The sequence below is a fragment of the Ursus maritimus genome, unplaced genomic scaffold (genome assembly GCF_017311325.1).
Source record: "Ursus maritimus isolate PB19 unplaced genomic scaffold, ASM1731132v1 scaffold_4, whole genome shotgun sequence".
In the NCBI taxonomy this organism is placed as follows: Eukaryota; Metazoa; Chordata; class Mammalia; order Carnivora; family Ursidae; genus Ursus; species Ursus maritimus.
The window spans coordinates 66,538,907-66,559,034 of NW_024426552.1; the positions used below are offsets into that span (position 1 = coordinate 66,538,907).

At 46.5% G+C, this 20,128-nt stretch overlaps 1 protein-coding gene across 4 annotated transcripts in view; it reads left to right on the forward strand.

Moving 5' to 3' along the window:
- Positions 1-20,128, forward strand: part of LOC103678822 (kalirin RhoGEF kinase) — a 453,600-nt gene that overhangs the window by 167,482 nt on the left and 265,990 nt on the right. For all 4 annotated transcript variants that reach the window (XM_040621337.1, XM_040621339.1, XM_040621338.1 and 1 more), the window contains exon 2: positions 13,848-13,922. In XM_040621337.1, coding sequence (XP_040477271.1) covers positions 13,848-13,922 — 75 coding nt within the window. The remainder of the gene's footprint in view (positions 1-13,847; positions 13,923-20,128) is intronic.

Here is a 20,128-nt window from a genome sequence, read left to right on the forward strand (position 1 = left end):
GCTATAATATTTAGCTTTTTAATCCAAAAACATGTTGATTTTATTTGAATTTAATTTCACTTGAATCTTCTTTAATGCCTTGCATTCCTGAGATAAACTCTATTTGCATGCATGGCAAATCTTTAAATGACGTTTAATGAAAAATTAATTTTCTTTTTACAGCTTATTTGGACTTCATTCTTTTAGTCATAGGATAACTTTATCTGTGATGAATGGTAGCCATTTTTTATTTGTCATGGAATCACATCATAGAGTGAACAGCTGTAGAACATGGTTACCCAAAACTTTAAATAAGTTCACTTTTAAAATGCTGTTTGCAGATGGTATCATGACCGCAACCTAATTATTAAATTTTTAAGTGCATGAATATTATACAAAGATCCTGTATATGAAAGATTAATACACAAAGGAGGGAATTTGCTCTTCTTGAATTATTTCAAAAATAAATAAGAAAAATTGGACAGCAAAAAACATTAAAGAAACACTAAAATTAACAACATCGGCCATAATCCCGTTTTCCAGAGATAACCCACTGTGTACATGTATATATGTAGTTTTTATGCATAGACACACACCAGTATATTACAATTGGGATAAGTTTGTACATACTGTTTTGTAATCTATTTTTTCCTACTTAACAATAGACTATGGAATTTCCCATGACATTAATGACTCTTGCACAGTGTCATATTTAGTGGCTCTATACAGTGGATATTCCATGGATTACTTTACCAATCCTCTGTGGTTGAACATTTAGATGCTGTGTGATTTTTCAATAGTATAAAGTCATAATAAGCATCTTTACACCCCACCTTAACGTTCTTCTCATCTTTAGCACATAATCTGTGTACTGAGTACATGTGCCTATTCATCCCTGGACAAGACAAACTCATGGCTCCTTGGTCATGGCAGGGGCTCCCTTTCTAAATGGAGGTGGAAAAGAGTAAAGTGGATGAGATTTCCCAGCCTCCTGGAGGTACTCTGCTCAAATTAGTGGAAAAAATTCAAAGTGTTAGAGAATTGATGAAGACAATATTTCCATGGAACAGAGAATTTTAGCATCTTGGATCATTATTCTACTTAGCAGGTGGATTTGAAAGTCTGGCTCACCTGGGTTTGTATTTGCCACTCCCCTGTACCTCCACACACCATGCTCTGCCACCTCTAGCTTTTCTTCCTCTGTGAACTCCCATTCACAATGGCCTGACAGCTCAAGGCCAACCAGGGAAAAGGCCCACTGGGCATGAACTCTCTTTGGGCCTCTTACTTTTTGCCCCTGCAGGCAGCTGGGATTCCTTATGGGGCTCTGAAGCTTTCACCGTAGGTAGATGTTAGGGCTGCTTCATCTTAGACAGTGGCCTTGCCTTTGGCATGCATTTGTGGTAGCTGTACTTCTCAGAAATGCTACCTGGACCCATATACCTTTGTCTGGAGCCCAGCCTCATAAAGGCAGTGGGGGAGAGGTGCTGGAGGAGAAAGAATAAGGCTGGCCAGCTACAGGCTCCAACACATAGAAATCAGAGTGGGAGGGATGCCCATGACCATAGCCCTCTGGACACAGGTGGAAGGGGTAAATACTCGCTGAGCTCACTCAGCAGGTGGTCTTCTTTTGGGCACAGGAGACTTTTCTTTGCATCTGAGGAAACTGGCTAGGGGAACAGGAGTGGTTGGAGCACTTGCCAAATAGCTCAGATTGGGTAGGGGTGAGAAAAAATTAAAATTCAGAGGAACCACACAGATGAGTGTGAGCATCATAGCTTACAGGTATGTAGTGAGAAGGTGAGGAGGCATTTTATAGCTGCCATTTTCTGAGTTTATGCACTTGTACACTCACCATTTGTTTATTGACATAATCAACACTTATTAATAAGCATCTGCTATGTACTAAGCCACATGCTAAGGCTTCCAAGATGGGCAGGGAAGAAGGAAGGAGTGTTATGTTTACGTAGCCATCAGTTATGTGTCTGGTCCCTTCATATAGATTTTGTCATATTTATCACCACAGCCTATGAAGTAGGTGTGTGTGTGTGTGTGTGTGTGTGTGTGTGTGTGTGTTTGTGTGTTTGTGTGTTTTAATCTCTGATGTGGAAACAGAGACCCAGGGAGGTTAAATAAGTTGTCCAAGGGCACGTAGCTAATAAGTCCTGGAATTAGGAGTCAGACTTAGTTCTCTCTGAATGCAGAGCCCGGGCTTTACTCAGGGCCGTGATCTGTCTCTTGGGATGTGCCTGCTCTGGGAGGGCTTACCACCACATGCAAAAAACAGCTTGTTTAGCAAATAGTGGCCAGGCATGCTCTGCTGGCGCTACCTAACTCTGAACGCTTGAGAACCCCCTTCTTCTCCCACCATGATCCAACCTCCAAGAGATCTTGTTAAGCAAGTTTGTAGACCCTCTCTGTTGGCTCTAACTTTTATCAGAACCCCTCACGGATCCAGGAAGGGACTTGGATCAACTTGTTATCCCTCTACTAGTAGAGGTTATAGGCTGGGGAATCTTCTATTAGAAAGGCTTCCAGGAAAGGCACTGCCTAGGCATCTGTAAAACTCCTTTCATGTTTAACTGCACTTTTTCTGGCTCTCAGTAACCATAGCGAGAGAACCACCTCTGACTGAGCTTATCCCTAGAGCATAGGGCCTTTACACAGACTTCATCTCCTACCATCATCCCTGACCTTCCTTTTATTCAAGCTAAGGAATCTAAATCATTTCTTTTCAGTTAATTTTTCTGCCAGCCCAAGCACTGGGTTCCATCTAATCCTTGAGTGTTAGAAAGTGGACCATGAGTAAGGCAGATGCTGGATGATAGGATACAGTGGTTAGAACTCGAGAGAGATTGTAAAGTCTCTTTTTTGACCTTGCTTTAGACAAATGCTTCTCAGCCATTTAGGGAGCCATTGACCCCTTTTGAAAATCTGGTGAAAACTAGAATTACACAGATTATCTTCTTGGAAAAATGGGTACTTATGGACATATACGCAATAACTTGTATGCAGTTTCATGAGGTTTATGGCCCTCCCCAACACACACATTTTTGAGGCAGGGTTAGGAAGGTTGCTTTGATTTACTAGGTGCTCCTGGAATGTGTGGCTTAGTATGTCCTCTGGTAAGCAGAGTTGAGAGTTACCTAGGCAACTCTTTGCAGCCAGTGCCCCCCACCCCCAGCTTCTTATTGTTTTCCATAATTCTGGAGAAGGATTCTAGCTTTGTGAGATATTTGGATTACTCTGGTTTCCTATTTAGCACTTGACATTGTTATGTATCTTTCTAAAGAAATAGCAGGCATCATGAACCAGACTGTCTTGAAATTGGTCCTTTCCTATCTTATGCTAGCTCCTGGTTGCTTTGTTGCTTATCTCTGGCAAACATTAGCTCATCTTTCTGTTACTCTGGAGAGGGTCCCGGTCATGGTAGAAAAAACACATGCCTTAGCTACTCTTCCCCCTGTTTCCCTAAACCTACCAGAGAGACCTTGGTTCTCATCACTATCTTGTCTGGTCTAAAACCTTGCTGAGGGGCGCCTGGGTGGCTCGGTCGTTGGGTGTCTGCCTTCGGCTCAGGGTGTGATCCCGGTATTGTGGAATCAAGCCCCACATCGGGCTCCTCTGCTGGGAGCCTGCTTCTCCCTCTCCCACTTCCCCTGCTTGTGTTCCCTCTCTCACTGGCTGTCTCTCTCTGTTAAATAAATAAATAAAATCTTTAAAAAATATATATAAAGAAAAACCTTGCTGAGGTTCCCACAAGCCTTTGCCTCTGCTCTAAATAGTGCTTTTTCAGTTTTTAGACAATTTCTTGAGCTTGAGTTTTATTATCCCTTTGGTATTTTCTGAATATTTGTCTCTCGCATGAAGCTCTATCATTGTATTTCTTATGTGGTATTAGAATTACATATTGATGTGCATGATTCACCTACTAGACTAAAAGTCCGTTAGAGTCAGGAACTCTACATTTTTTTATCATTGTACCCATAGTGACTAGAACTTTGCCTGAAACATATATGTGCTCAATAAATATTTGTCAAACTGAATTGGGCAGTGTTTAGATACCCAAGGAAATATTTAAAAATTGCTTAAAACTCTAGGAATTTTTCCATGGCCGATCCATCTACCTCAGATATGACCACCCAGAAAAACATAGTATTTGGATCCATAAGGAGTTTATGCTGTCTCATTTTCATGGGAGATGTGTGTGTGTGTGTGTGTGTGTGTGTGTGTGTGTGTGTGTATGTGTGTGTGTGTGATGTGCTCAGACCTTTCTTGGCTACAGCAATTATTTAAACACAATACCAAAACAAATCTTTTTATTCTCTCCAGTAATCTCTCCATGTCTACGTCCTCTCAACACTTCTTCATATTTGTTTATTTCCCTGATGTATCTTAAAGTCTCTTTCATCTCTGTCTCTTTCCCATTTGGTTCCTATATCCTAGGACAGGCTGGACAGCAGTCACTCTGAGTAGCAACTCTACAACTAGCTCAGGACCAAGGACAGCAGCACACATGTCCTTGAAGTTGGAGGTGGTGCTTTAGGCTGCTAACGTTTATTCAATAGTATGACCTTTGGGTGTGGTTTTCTCCCCTCTCAGGCTGCACCTGCAATTCTGCAGCCCTGGTTATTACTTTGGCCTTAGGTGTTCCATGTCTGTGGTGGACCTGTGTCCAGTCTGTGCCCACTCTGTCCCTGTGGCATTGCTTCCACTGATGGGTAGTAAGACTAGGGCAAGAATGGCACAGCTATGGAGTCAGAAAGTGTGGAGGTAGGAGTGGAGAGAAGCTCTGCGCTGGGGTGGGAGGGACTGCTTTATGAGCTGCCTATGAGGGTCTCCTGCTCTGAGCTCTGCAGTCAGCTTTTGCTGCTTTAATGCTACATACATTTCCAGCTATGGGGAGCAGGGCAGAGTGGGAGGTTAGTAGGGTGGTACAGGGCTATTTCATGTTCGCATACCTGCTGTTCCTCAGTGACAGAGGCCAAAGCTGGATTTTCAAATCAACAATTTCATCGTTAACCTAAAGTCATGTCTTGATTAAATTAAAATTCATTAAAATTCAAATACACTCACTAGGGAAGAGGGAGGGGGACTGAGAGTGAGGGTCCCAAGGGCTGAGCCTTTTATATGTCTGAACCACAGCACACACCTTCTGCCTTCACCTCTGAATATCTCTGTAACTCTCTCTAAATATATCGTATAAGCAAATACACTGCTGATGTTCAACAGTTGATTCATATTCATCACTGACTAATTCATCACTGGCTAATGTTCTGTGTTACTTTGAGGACCCATGCAAGGGTAATATTCAGTGTAACAAAAAGACAATAAATCTACCACCATCACCATCATCCGTAAGGTATGAGCACTTTAAATAACCTAGTCAGTTAGCAAAGAATCAGTTTTTAAAAAGTGATGGACTGATATAATCACTTCTGAAGTGGCCATTATCTTATGTCTAGAGAACACTGAATGTTGTCAAGTTTTCTGGGGAAGGAGGGAGCAAGGGAGGGTGAGTGAATGAGCCTGTGCCTGTGTGTATTACAGCTGAGGTCTCAACTCAGCTAATATTAAATCTTGTGAAGAATAAACAGAAACGGTTTGCTCATTAGCTGGGCTTAGAGAGGTGTTACCCACATGTTTAAAGTGCTAATTATCAGTGATCTTTAATGCAGCTAATTTAGCAATGGTGTTACAAATTTCTGCTCTTCAAAAGTAGCCCATTAGCCAGGACTTTATATCTAATATTGACTTGAGAAAGTTAATATTGAAATTGGTCACAATTAGAGTTCATGTGGAAGCCTGAGAGAAAGATGAAGATGGGAGTAAAAATAAACAGGGAGAAGGAGCAGGGGGAGAAGAGGCACAACAGCCAGTGGGCACTGTTGGTATGGAGGCAACTGTGGGTAAAGAAGAATCTGTCCCGGGTTGCTCCTAAGCTGTGTGCTGGGCACTGGAGATAGAGAGATACGCATCCAGCCCCGCCCTCCGGAGCTTAGGGTCTCCAGAGGGATCCAGATGGAGCCGCGGAGATGGCACAACAATGAGAGGCCTGCCACGTGACATACAGAGAAGGAGGAACAGCCCAGCCTGGGCAGGGGAGGAGGCACCGGGGAAGACACCCTGGACAAGATACACGGCTCACTCTAGCTCAGGGCAGGAAATGGACATTGTGGGGAGTGATGGACAAGTGTGTGTCAAACTTCAGAGAAGGCAGACATTGCTTCTCCCTGGTGGGATGACTGCCCAGTCTGGCTCCTGTCGTCTCAAGTCCGAGTCCTGAGTCATGTCGCATGAGACCTAGTCAGCTGGCTTGGAAAAGCTTAGTATTTAGCATTTGCCAAAAGAGTAGCTCACGTTTTTGTTCTTCCCCTTCTCCCTTTTTGCGTTGAAATTGGGTTAGCTGAGGCTTGTGAATGTCCTTCTCTTAGAAGTGCCAGGGAGGAGCCGAGCTCTGCAATACTGTCCCTCCTCCCCTAGGAGAGGGGGAGGATGCTGCTGTTGCTCCTGGGGCTGGTTTGACACTTGCAGGTGTCAGTGGTGAGGGACCGTGGCTTCCAGCAGCCGGCCTCACTGTGGGCGGATGGATCCCCAGGTGGGGGAGAGGCAGGTGGGTCTCCACTCCGTGCTGTGCGTTCTGTTGCTGACAGAAAGCTGCCCAGTCTCCTTCTCTGCCAGATTTATTTCTTCCTGTCAGTGCACACTTCCTGCCTCAGTGGCAGTTGTTTTAACTACAGCTCCAAGGAACATATTTATAGTCACTGGAGGAGTTTTCCAACAGCCAGTTTCCTCAATAGCTCATTGGTATCTGTAAAGAGGAGACAAGACATTCACCTCCATCTGTGTGTGTGTGTGTGTGTGTGTGTGTGTGTGTGTGTGTGTATCTTTCTCAACAGCTTTTTCTTTCTTGCTCTTACCCATTTCCTCTTATTCTTGCCACCTTTCTCTCCTTGTCTTGTAAATATAGGAAAGAGGTGAAGGAGAGAAAGGACAGTCTTCTACCCGCCAATGACTTCCTTCCCAACCCAGGATGTACCGACAGTGTCTTCCCCGAGGGCTTTGCCCATCTGGTCCCTACACAGAAGGGACCACATCCCTGAGTCTCCTTCCTCTATAATTCAGTTCCACATTGCAACTTCATGGGGTCTTACTCAAACTCCTGACCTCTTACTGGCCTGGTGGCTCCCAGCAGGTACCTTACAGACAAGCATTCTTCCTGCTTCTCTTGGAACTTCAGGAGAAGATAAAAGAGACCTAGTTTCAGTGCCCCCTGCCCTCAAATTCCAGCACCCACCTCAGCAAGAGTCACATGTCCCATCCTCCCCCAGCTCCTTGCACAGTAGAATGTGACATGGAGTTTTTGGTCAGAGCCTGCTGGTTCCAGCTCTGTTCTGGAACCACAGCCTTCCTTTTGGACAGTCAGGTTCCACCCAGCTCTGGCCTGTACTGCGGTGCAGTCCCAGCTCTCTGAACTTTTGAAGGCACTTGCAGCCACATCTTTGCTGATACCTTCCCAGGAGCCTGCCCTATTGAGATATCAGGTTCAAAGTGCGATCATAGAGCCCAGCTACTACCTCCATGCCCTCCTTTCCATCCCTCCCTAACTTTGCTTTACTGTTTAGCCAGTACATTCTCTCCACATGCCCTGCTTGCCCCTTTTTCTCTGCCTTGGCATGTGCCACTTGCCACCAGGACACTGTTCTGTGGCCCTACCCTTACTCGAACCCTGGTACAAATACTACCTCCTTGGGGGAGCCGTCCCAATAAATTGCTTCCTACTCACCACTCTTACTGTCTGTCTTCTCAAGATCTGTGCATGGTATTTCTGGAGTCTCTTTTTCATGATAGGCACTGTGCTAAGTGCTGGGGGAGGGCAAAGAGTAAGACATGGTACCTACCCTCAGGGTGTCGGAGTCCATTAATGGTGAGTAGAATGAAAACATAGAAATGACTTTCAGGAGAGAGAGAGTACAAGGCACAGTCAGGGATGGTTCCACCAGACAGGAAGGTCAGGGAAACTACACAGAAGAAATGATGGATTTGAGAGAGATTAGAAGTAGTATCAGCAGAACCAAGCAACTGATCTCATATTTGGGGTGTAGGAGTGGGAGGAGTCTAGGAGGCCTGCCATGTTTCTGTTTGTGTAGGTTAGTGGGTGATGGCACCAATAATCAGGATATAGGGGTATAGGACAGCCAGGCTGGGGGAGGGAGGGAGGGTCTTATCAGAACCTCAGAATTGGAAGTTGTTTTTTGTACAGAGTCTGGTAGCTTCCTGGTGTCAGGGGAAATGGGAACTAGGTACTTTATGGGACTGAAAACTCTCAGAGGGCAGAAATTGGGTCTCCCCTCCAAGGGAGATTATTGCCTGGGTTGAGCACTGTGTTCTCATTAGTGGTGGAGCTCCCTAGGGTGGGGGCACCTCTCCTTCCTCCGCTTCTCATCCAGTATCGCCCAGTGTTCAGGGCTTTGTACCCATGGGTGGGAGTGCAGGTACGACAAAGAGGCATAAACCTACTGGCTCCTTGTCTTCCAGGGCCATCTCAGAGATGGTGTCTTGGTCTGTAAATGTATATATGATACTGAGAGCAGTTAGAGAAGGTGGGGCTCTGAGGGTTGGGGTAGTGAGGAAGATCTGCTGTGAAATTAAAATATCTGATACATGAGAGGGTGGTTTAAGCTACCAAAATTCTGAGCAGTTTGGACAGGTGTTATTCATAACCACTCCTACTGCCAAAAAACAAGACATGGTCCAGTCTCAGTGCCCTGGAAGGGAAACTCATCTACCTCTCCCATAGCCTTTTTACTCCAGAGCTGAATCTGGGTAATGGGTGGCTGACCCTTTGGAATTGTTGGGCGGTGGCGAGGGGTCTTCCCATGGTGGAGGTGAGAGGGGTGATGAGCAGCACTAGGTCAGATTTGAGAGGTTCTATTTAGACTAGGCTAAAGGATGCTTTTATGTATCTCCGCCTCTAAGGCGACTCTGGAATAGAAAGACGTACGTTGGTGTATAGATCTTCTACAAATGCCCTGTGCAATGAATCACTGGGGCTTCTTGTTAAAAAGCAGGTTCTGATTCTGTAGGTCTGGAGTGGGCCCTAGATTTTGCATCTCTTGCAAGGTTCTAGCTGGCAGGTGAAGCTTGCTACTTTGAGTAGCAGGCTTTAGGACTCAGCTTTCCTTTGAGCTTCCTTGCATTCTGGACATGTGATGTCCTGTCTCTGATAACAGCTCACTGTCCTATCTGCATACCTGTCTATCTCTGCCTGCAAGCCCCCTGGAGAGTGGGGTCCCTTGCTTATTTGTCTAGGCACGCCATGCCTAACATAAGGCCTAGCATGTAATAGGTGCTCAATGAAGAACTGATGAAAGAATGACTCTGGGAACAGGAAACAGCCCCAATTATACCCAAACTAAGGCTCGGGCTCATGAGCTCTTGGAACTCTCAACTGTCAACCAGATGTCTTTGTGCAGAAGATCAGTCAGTGATTCAGGACTACTTTGATCAAGGCTTCCATGCAGGACACACAGGGATGGAGTGGAAAGAGGAGGCAGAGACCTACCTGAGCATTGGTGACACAGGGTCAGGCCCACTCGAGGCAATGAGATAATATTAAAATACACAGTAACTTCTCAATAAGTGCACATTAAGAGGGTGTGGCTGAGAACCAAACGGAAATAAAGAGCAATCCATGGGCACCCTGGCAGCTTGCACCTCCAAATGCTCAACACTTAGCTGCTTGTGTCTTCACTTGTTGAAATCAGCATTGCTTTCTGGAGGAGGCTAGCATGGAGCACAAGGCACACAGCTGCCCTGGAATACTCACTGCCATCCCGGAGCCATGAACCAACAGACGGGGGTCCTCTGACACCAGGGCCAGTCCCACTGTGGCCATGTGGGGCCCTGCAGAGGCTGGGAGCCAGGGTGAGGGAGATGGGTACTTTCCTGCATGGAGAAGGCTGACTAGGAAAAGGTGAAGGGGGACAGGCAGCAGCAATGTAAGCCTAACACATTTGGAGTGAGGAGGTGGCAAAAGTGGGGCTTAGAGAAGTCCCATGCTGGAGATCCTGGGGAGGTGGCAGTGGTAATTTTTACTTCCCTAATAGATGCGAAGCATTTCAACTTTGCTAATTAACCGAACAGCAGGCTTGTAATTCTGACAGCAGCAGGACACAAATGGGGTGGGGTTTGTGCTGAATGCCAGCGAAGCATGCCTTTGTCCTTAAGAGAAAGCAGGAAACTCACGTTGGGTCAGGTCCCTGAGGGTGCCCTCTGGTTCTTTTTTTTTTTTTTTTTCCTACAGTAACTCCAAAGGGCCCAGGACCTTTTATTTCTTCTCAGGCTTTCTTTAGAGCTAGCAAGGGGCCTACTGTTTCAACAGGCTTTTCTTTTAAAGGGGGAAACTGATCTATGGTTGGTCTAGAGTTTGTAGTTTAATAGTGCTATTATCAAATATACTTTGTTCAGAGACAGCAAGTGCAGGTCAGGTCTGCCTGCCGCCTCCAAGGTATGTGTGCCTCACAGAAGTTCTTCTGTCACTAGCCTTCCGTTTTGGTAACTTGGGCTGTCTGCAAAATGGGGTGATGTGTCTTGGCCATCCTGATCTCTAAGCTGATTCCTGGAAAAGAAAGCACTGGGAGTCCAGGGAAGAGTTGTTTTATCTTCCCAAAGCACACTGAACCTTGTTAGGGAGTTTGTTTCCAGTACTTTCTCTCAAAGCATATTGACCTGATAATCTGAGGATCGTAAAGGCCAATAAATATGAAGAAAAGGTTTAAAAAGTCTCAGACTATCAGAGCTGAGTGGGACCCTGGAGATCATCTACACAGATCACCAGCCCTTGGTGTGACAGATGAGGCCACTGACCTTGTGCATGCAACTTGAGAAAGGGTTACCATTTCATTCATTTCTTTATCCTTTCATCAAATATTTATTGAACATTTTCTATGAGGCTGCCCAGACATGTACCTGATAGTGAAAACGTGCTGCTATTTCATTGGTCCTGTTTGAGTTAGTGTTCAATGAACTTCTCCTTTATTATAGACGCCGACAGCTGGCTTCACAAGGGCCTGGGGGAATTGATACATAGGACCCTCAGCCAGTGCAAATAGGTTTTCTACTCAAGGTCGCCAGCTTCTGAGCTGCTGGGCTAATTAGTTTAGCTCTACTTGGCTTTACATAATGCATATATTGTTGAAAAGTTGTTTGTAATTCAATTTTTGGCAAATGAAAAACTAATTCAAACCATTACGGCAACTTTTATTTAAAGAGACCCTGGAGCAAATCCTTTTATAATGTGAAAAATCTTGTTGTTGTTGGAAACGATTATCCCCTAGTTAAGGATTTCGTAAATCTAGACACTTTAGGTTTTCTTATGGTAGGCTTACCACCTGGAAGGTAGTTCAGCTGTGGTCTAAACCAGATGGGGGAAGACTCTGGCCTGGGAAGAGGAAACCCTAGGAATCTTAGACCAGCCCAACCCAGGATACTGACGTTTACTGTGGCCAATGGCCAATGGTTGCAAGCTGCATGGACAAGCCACTGCCTTTCTCTTGGGCTCTGGAGTCTGGAGGGGAGAAGGAATGGGTGTGAGGGATGGAATCCAGAGTTCCTTCTTGTTCTCCCTCCATGGGTGGGAGCAAAGAAGGGACAGGATAGGGAACCTTTTGCTTCCATTAGAGGAAATTTCAAGCTCTTCCTTAATGTCTGGGGACTTCATGGAATTAGAGCCATTTTGTATACTTTAAGGGAGGTGGGGGAGAGGAAGAGCTGTGGAAAAAATAGGGCAGGTGTTTTGGAGAAAAGAGGGTTATGTGATTCTTATCAAATCTCATTCGTTTGGGCCTTGCTCTTTTTGAACTTGTAAATAATCTGGAAGCAGACAGGCCTGAAGTTTAACTTTTCTTATTAAAATTTTTTCCTATAGCAATTAAGGTGTATATAGTGATATATAGAGGAGAATGTTTTAAAGCTGTTGTATACAAAGATGTATTTCACATATGAACACAGGCTATTCTAATAGAGGCATCATTTTACACAAACAACTCATGCACCAGCTAAAGATGATCCTTGTCTAGTTGGTGAAGCTGGATAGGACTCTTCCCTGCCAAGGAAGCCAAAACATCTTGCATGAATTAAAAAAAAAAAAAGCCCTATGTACCTATTTGTAAAATCTGTAATAATTTATATGGATCCTAAGTGGATTCTAGTAGTGAGATTTAATAATTTTTCTGTGTTGGGACATAGGTCAGAGTGTAAAGATCTGTACAAACAGTGCTTAAAGGTTGGTTTTTTGTTTTTTGTTTTTTAGCATGTTATGTTTTTCTTCTTCTATTTCCCACATTCTTCTCAAAGTGAGACTTGTAGCGGGTCATTCTGGTTAGGTACTATGGGCCAGCTTGTAAAGAGAAGCAACTGATGAATAAAAAGGCTCACTGTCTTCATGTAGTGAAAAATGAAGAAGTAGGTGAAATAGTCAGAGACACTTTGGGAATTTGTTTAAGGTTAGGATATAACCCCTCACCCTGGCAAACTGGCATTCTGGAGGCACATCTGTCTTCCTCTTTGGTTGAGTGTGCAACTGGCTTATTTCCCTTCCCTGGGCCTGTGCTCTTAATCCTGGGCTGTTGCCAGAATTCCCAGGCGAGTCTCTTGAAGCAGTCAGGGTTTAGAGGTTGAGATGGCCCTGAGTGGGGACCATCTTCCGAGCATGTTTCTCTGCAGATTGTCAGATTGGGACCACAAGGGAGTAAGCGAAGCAGAGAAAGGCACTAGAGCAGTTGCCTGTGGTCGCTGGTTCTGTCTCACTGAGCTGACACAGAACCTCCACTCTTCCGGCGATCGCGTGTGTGATGTCCCTAGTAGTGATCCACAGCAGAGATTCCAGCTATGGCTCACAGGGTGTGGGCTGTGGGCTGGCTCTCCCCAAGAGTCCTTGTGCGGTGCTTGGGCTAAATGTAAGGGCACAGTGGGCTGGCCTGCGGTTCTGTGTGTGTGTGTGTGTGTGTGTCCACCCGTGCGGGGGCTTCTCTTCCCACGTGCCTTGTACTCACACCAGGCTGGGTTGTCCTTTGAGACTATTGTTTCTCCAGGCACATCATTATTTTCCATTCTATGTGAGCCCCAGGCCTCTGCCTCCAACCCCCTAACAGGAAGTCAGCTGGACCCCAGAAAGGACTCTGCAGCTGAGAACAAAATTTAGGCAGAGAATGAGTTGCTAAAGAAGGGAGTGTGTTTCCTTCCCAGGAGATTGATGTCTCCCCACCTCCTGTGTGTTGTGGACTGGTGAGGGTGCCATTGAGGGGGAGGAGGAAGAAGGGTTATTGCATTCAATTTTGCTTCCCACTTGGGGATATTGTGGCTTACTTTTACAATTTGTACAATGAAAACTGAGAGTCACTGTGCCAGGTTGGGGAAAGGCAAAAACAATTATTTAGGGCATTGTGGTCCATCCTGATATTAATTAACCTGTTCCATTGATATTTACTGAGTGCTTACTGTGTACCAGACACCATGCTAGGCAAAGAGGTACAAAAGTGGCTTTTAAAGAGCCCCATCGTCAAGTTGCCCACAGCAGCAGGGCTGTGGCTGTTGCCTGCAAGGCACGGAGTGTTGTATGTGTGGTGGGGGTGACTTGAACTGTCCTCTCGCTGGAAGGGACACCCCCATGGCCTGGCATCATGTGGAAGTGTGCTTTCTGTTGTGGACCTTCTCCCGTTCCATTGGTTCCATTGGGCTGGGCTGTAGCACCTGAACAAGGCACAACTTTCTGGCGCGTGATGGGGTTGGGCTGCTGAGGGTGGTGCCCAGGGATTCAGCCATCTGACCTCTTTCATCCCAATTCCTTCTGTTTTGTCATCCCACAGGGTCTTTTCGGAATGATGGTTTGAAAGCTTCTGATGTCCTTCCCATCCTAAAGGAAAAAGTGGCCTTCGTGTCTGGTGAGTGTCTATGGAACTTTGCTCTGCAAGGGACTTGACAGAGTGTGTGCGCACATGCATGTAGGCAGTCACTTCTTGGTGTGTGGGAGAGAAGTGGGGGTGGGGCGGCACTCAGCATGCTGGCTGCGTCCTTGCTCCAGAGACAGGCAGACAGAGGAGAAAGAGCCCTGATCCCAGCTGGGTGCTCTGGAGGACATTCACAATCACGAGTGGGTGTCCCTCACCTCATAGCCCCCACACATACACCTGACCTCACCCCACCCCCCCAGGCCAGTCAGGCCCCTCATGGGCCACTGAGGTCCCTATGAGAGACGCTCCAGTTGGAGGAGTCTGTTTATCTCACGCATTCCCAGAGGTTTTATTTGGGTTCATCTCTGAGCAGATCATGGATAGGAGATGAAAATTTTTTCTGGCTCCTCTTTATCTCTCCTTCCTGGCAAAGGGAACTCAATTGAGTGTATCTATTTATTTATTTTTCTGAATAATGACTTCAAATATTTATTTCTGACTTTTCTCTCCAACCCATCAGCAAACTATAGCCTGTGAGCCAGCCACCTGTTTTTGTAAGTAAAATTTGATTGGAACGTGGCCATGTGCATTCGTTTAGGTAGGTAGTATTAGTGTCCTATTGCTGCTATAACAAGTTACCACAGATTTGGTAGCATACAGCCACAGAAACGTATTCTCTTACAGTTCTGGAGGCCAGAAATCCAAAAGCAGTTTAGTGGTCTGAAACCAAGGTGTCAGCAGGGTTGTGCAACTTCCAGAGGCTCTTAGGAGAGAACCTGCCTCTTGCCTCTTCCAGCTTCTCGCGGCTGCCAGCACCCCTTGGTTTATGGCCATCTCACTCCCATCTCTGCCTCTGAGGTCCCATTGCCTTTCCCTCTTCTGTCTGCGTCAGATCTCTGTCTGCCTCCCTCTAACGAGGATAACTGTAACTGCATTTAGGGCCTGCTCATATAACCAGGATAATCTTCCCATCTCAGTATCCTTAATAGTCACATCTATAGACTCTTTTTTTCCAAATAAGCTAACACTGACAGGTTCTACAGATTAGGACCTGATATTTTGGGGGGCCACTATTCAGCCTGCTAAAGGCAGTGTCAATGGCTGCTTGCTAACTACAACAGCAGAGTTGTGCAGTTTCATCAGAGCCCAGATGGCCATAAGTTTAAAATATTTATTTTCTGGACCTTTAAGAAGAGTTCGGTGGCCTGTGATGTAATTGAAGGCAAGCTACAGGGGCACCCGCATCACTGTGGCTGCCAGTTCTTGGACTCCAACGTCGGCCTCCGTTATAGAATCTCCAGCAGGGGCCGGGGTGATGGCAATGCCCCACCAAGGATCACATTTAAAGAAACACACCCAAGTGCTCATGCCTTGTGGACTGAGCATTTGTTTCTGGATGATCCTGATGGTCTACCCTGATGCGGTGGTGGTAGAATCACAGGGAAAGAGCGAGTACCATCCCACAGTATATGGCTTCACTCCAGAGCTGCTGCTGGCCTGGCTGATGGGCAAAGACAAAATGGAGAGAAGGGAGAGAGAGTAGAGGCTTTAGGGAGGAGAAACCAAGCAGCAGGTATCTCCTGCCTATTGAGAGGAAAGCTGAGAGACTGATGATTCAGAGTGTGGAGATGGGAGGTGAGGGCAGAGTATGCGATGGGTGTATGTGAGGCACTAAATGCCCTCCTTGTTAGTAGTAGTAGTAGTAAGAGTAGTCGTGATACTGTGTTTTATTGTTGTTGCTGTGAGATGACATTGGCTGAGAAGCTGCCTTTCCCATTAGTGTTAGGTGCTTACATATCTTATCAGGTAGTGAACCCCTGTCACTGAAGATGATGACACCCAGGCCAAACAGCTCCTTGGCAGGATCATGCGGCAGCGATTTCGGTATGGGTAGAGGTGTAGGTAAGACAACCTCCAGAGCCTTTGTACGCTTGGATCAAAGTGCTTGCTGAACGTGTGGGAGGACCCTGTGTGGAAGTCTTGAGGGCCACTGGGCAGCATTAGCACCTGACTTCTGCTGCTGCCCATAGCCTGGCTCCAGGACGTGGCCTACGGCCCTCTATTGCTTACTCTCGACTCCTAAGTGGAGCCCAATCAGATCTTTTCTTCCTCTTCTTTATGGCCCTGGGCCTCATTTAACCTGATGTCCTTCCTGTCCCCTGGGTATCCTGCTAATCCTCCCCTGTCTCCTGTGACCAAACTTCCTCTACCTGCCGTGTTTTACTCACACTGTTTGCCAGCTTGAGTGTCTCTTCTTCTTCCCAAGTCAGTTCCCACTTTGCCTCCTCTAGGAAGCCTTTCTGGCTTTAATGAAGAGCCTCCGAACCCCATCCTATTCTGCATCAGTTCAGGACATATGAGTGCACATGCGGGGTGCTCTGACATGGGATCCCTTGTTTGGTTGTTCAGTTGGAGCCCTGCGGCCGGGCCCAGCCAGCCCTAGAAAAGACCTTTCCAACTATAGAGAGTTGTCCTAAGGGAGCACACAGTAGCAATGTGCCAGGAAGATAGTCCAGTATGAGGCAGGTAGAAGTTTCCCAGAGCAGGAGCAAGGGGGCTGGGGGCGTGCAGTTCACTCCCTTGTACTGATGTGGGCTGAGCAGCCTGGGGTATGTCTTATTCATCTGTGCATGGTGCCAGGAGCTTTTGGGCCTAGGGAACATTGTCTCTCCATGCCTGGGAAGGATGCTAAGGATGCTAGGGAGATGGCTGGCTGCATCTAAAAACAAAAACAAAAGCAAACAGAAACAAGAAACAAACCAACAAAGCTTCTTATATCCTGAGCTTTTAAAAGAAAAAACACAGGAATAAAACAAAACAAAGAGACCCAGAATTAAAGTATGCAGTGTCGTAGTTGCATTTCTTTCTGTGAAGGAAGGTGGTGAGCAGAGAAACAAACTGTTGGTTGTGCCTACCCTTCTCTGTTAGTGCCCCCAGTGTGGCCAGGGCAAAGGAAAGCACGCTGCCATGGGAACACACGTTTGGAAGAATCCTGCGCAGCCCAACAGCTTCTGTGTGTGGGTGTGTGCATGCCTGTGTGACGGCCTCTGTGGCTGTGCCTCAGGGAGCCTCTATCATTCTGGCCTGGCCATCCTGTTCTGCATTCACAGCCTGGGCGCCCCCCCCCTTGCCCTCTCTGGCTCCCTTGGAGTGCCTGCGCCTCCCACTCACAGCACCCATTTGTGCCTTTTATGCAATCTGCTTGTACAGGGCTCATTTCACCTCTCTTATCTTTATGTGCACTCATGCCCTCCTTTCAGCCACCTCCTGATGTCCCTCTCTGCCTCCTTATCTCCCACCAACAGCCTTCTCTAGGCAGTGCTGTGGCACAATCTCAGACCCTGGACCCATGTCTCTTGAAGTGTGTTCCGTAGAACAGCAGTCCTACAAGATGAGCCTCAAAAAAGAAAAAAGGGTTCTACATTCCTAAGTTTGGGAAATGCATATTACAGCTGCCTCATGGAGATTTGCCATGCTCATTAAAGCACATGTCCATTAAACACGTGAAACTGTCTCCCAAACTACAGAGTAACCTCATTCCCTTGAAGAAAAAATCATGTGTCTCCATTAACATCTTGCAGAACTGTTGTTACATGGACCAAACTTTTGGTGTAATTCCCTTGATGTATTTTTCTTGTTTCCACCCCCCCACCTACTTCCCACCTTTCCCAATTTCCCTAACTGGAGCCTGATATACCCTGAAATTTTTGAGCACCATTCTTCCTCTGGCTTGGTCAGGGAAGCCTTAACTTTCCCTACTTTTGGCTTTGCGTCTTCACCAACCCTGTCCTGCCCTGCCTCTATGCCTTTTAGAACATCAGATCGTGCCCTCCTTCTTCTTTCCTTTTATCTCTGTCCTGTAGCTCTTGGCACCAAAGCCCACCATAGGCCCACAGCAGGAACGTGATGAGTAAAGGAATGACTCTTGAGGACCCTACAAGCATCTGTATCACCTTTTCCAAAACTTGGCTACTTTTGTCTCGTACCCTCTCAGATCTACCTCCATAATGCACACTGACTTCAGCAGGGGGTTCTTACTTTTCATCTCTGCTTCTCACCCTCTGTAATTTCACACCCATGTCGATTATCCATCAAATCCTATACCTTCATGGCCGCTCAGCCTTCTTGGTACCAAAGTTTTCTACCTCCTTCCTTTGGCCATGCATTATCCAAGACCTTAACTTTGGTATGTGTGTTTGTGGCCTTAATCTTTTACCTTTGACCCTTTCTGATGTTCCCCTATAAATTGGGAAAGGATGGATATCAGATGAGCAAAACATCTGCTGTCCCCTCTTCCTTGGGAACTCATGATCCAGCAGGACATTTCCTACCTTCAGTGGGCTCTCCCCACTTATGCATGCATTAGCTTTATTCTGCCTTCACTCAAATTAGAACCTAACAGGGACACCATGGCTAGACCCTCCAACAGAGCTCTCACCATACCCGAGTTCCCTCCCTCATCCCTTTTAGCCCACCTCATTCACAGTCCTGCTGTTCATTCTCTAGTCACGCTGGCCAGTTACAGTCTGCTCCCCTTTCTCCCAGTACCTCAAGCCTGTCCTGACTTAGTAGGTGGGCTAGTCTGCTATTTCATCTAAAGAACAATGTCCCCCAGGCAGGCTGAGTTCTTCCCTCTCCTTACCTTATCTCCTCCCTCTTTGAGTTCTGTCAGCCTGCTTCAGAGAAGGAGGCAGGACCCCTCCCCTTGCACCTGCTCTGAGGCCTCTTTCAATGCATTGTCCCCCTCTTTCCAGCACAACGACTCTCTTTCTCTGTGCTCCTTCCTGCTCTGCTTCCTACATGCTTACATTCTTACAAGGTCATCTCCTTTCTGAAAAACACATGGCTGATCCTACTGCCCCCTCTCAAATCTTTATCCATGCTTCCTGAAGAGGGGTACTGCACTTCCCCAGGCTTTCTCCCCTTCTTCCCCTTCCTCTGCCATCTGGAACCTTCCCCAGCCATATTTATGAAACTCGTGCTTCCAAGGGCAGAACTGGCTCTAGCTCAGGAAGTGCCAGCAGTCCTCCAAACTCCTTAGGGCACCTTTGCCAATCAGACCAGCCGTGGCTCTCCATGTTCTCATGGCTCTGCTGTGTCCATGGAAGGTCAGGAAGAAAGGCAGCAACTGCACTTAATACCACCCAAAAGTGAAAATCCTTAGGGTGGGTCAAGGTTAGAGGAAAGTTGAGGCTGTGGGAGATGCTCCCAGCTTTTGGGAAACCTTCCATTTAATCCTCTGCTTCCTGTTCCTCATGTGGAAGGCAGTTGGGGAATGGGGATCCTTTTCCAGGCAGGTGAGTTGGGGATGTCTATTCATACAAAGAGCCAGGCCCGTGGTATGGAAGGTCTTGAGCTAGGGGCTCAGGTCCAGCTCTGTGGTATAGCTACACAAATCTGCTCTGGTGTGGGGCTGGGGTGGTGGTGCTGCTGAAACACTTTTTTGTCAGGGCAGATCTCTTAGTGGCCCTGATCTTGTTTGATCCTTTTCTCTTTGCAGCCTTTTTATTTCCTCCTCAGGAGTATCCTGGAACGGTTTGGATTTTGTTTGTCGAGCCTCCCTCTGTCTCTCTGGCTTCTGGACCCCACAATCAGAGGGAAACATTATTCATGAACTCAGACTTGGGTGGGGACCCTGGGAGCCTCTGTCTTTCCTTGGAAGAGCTCCTTCTTCAGAGAGCTGATCCTTAAGCTTCTTTTCCAGTACTGGTGATGGCCATGCCAATGCCTCCTCCTTTTTGTGTTATATCCCCTTGTGCTCCCCACTCAGCCAGCCCCCTGGGATGTGTGCAGGAGTCTGTGATCATGATGCAGAGGTTTTCTTTGTGTAATAACCAGTGCCTGTAAGGACATATTAGCTTTTTCCCCTGTGACCCTCCTGAAAATCTCGATCCTGCTTCCTAATAGTGTCCATTGAAGAATAAATTTTTAAATGATAGAGTACATCGTGAGTAGAAAGTTTAGGGGAAAAAAGGGGGGGGGGAAAGCAACCAGGTAGAATCTCAGCCTTCTGATAGCAACAATGATCATCACTTCATTATACTCCTTCCTGCTTTTTTTAATGTGATATTTAGAAAACATTTATAATCATAGTGCGTACATATGCATTTGCAGTGATTAAGACCTTGAGCATCCTTGTTTCTGATAAAGATTCCTGTCTCCTCCAGCAGGAGTGACAGGTGGCACCTCAGGCAGGC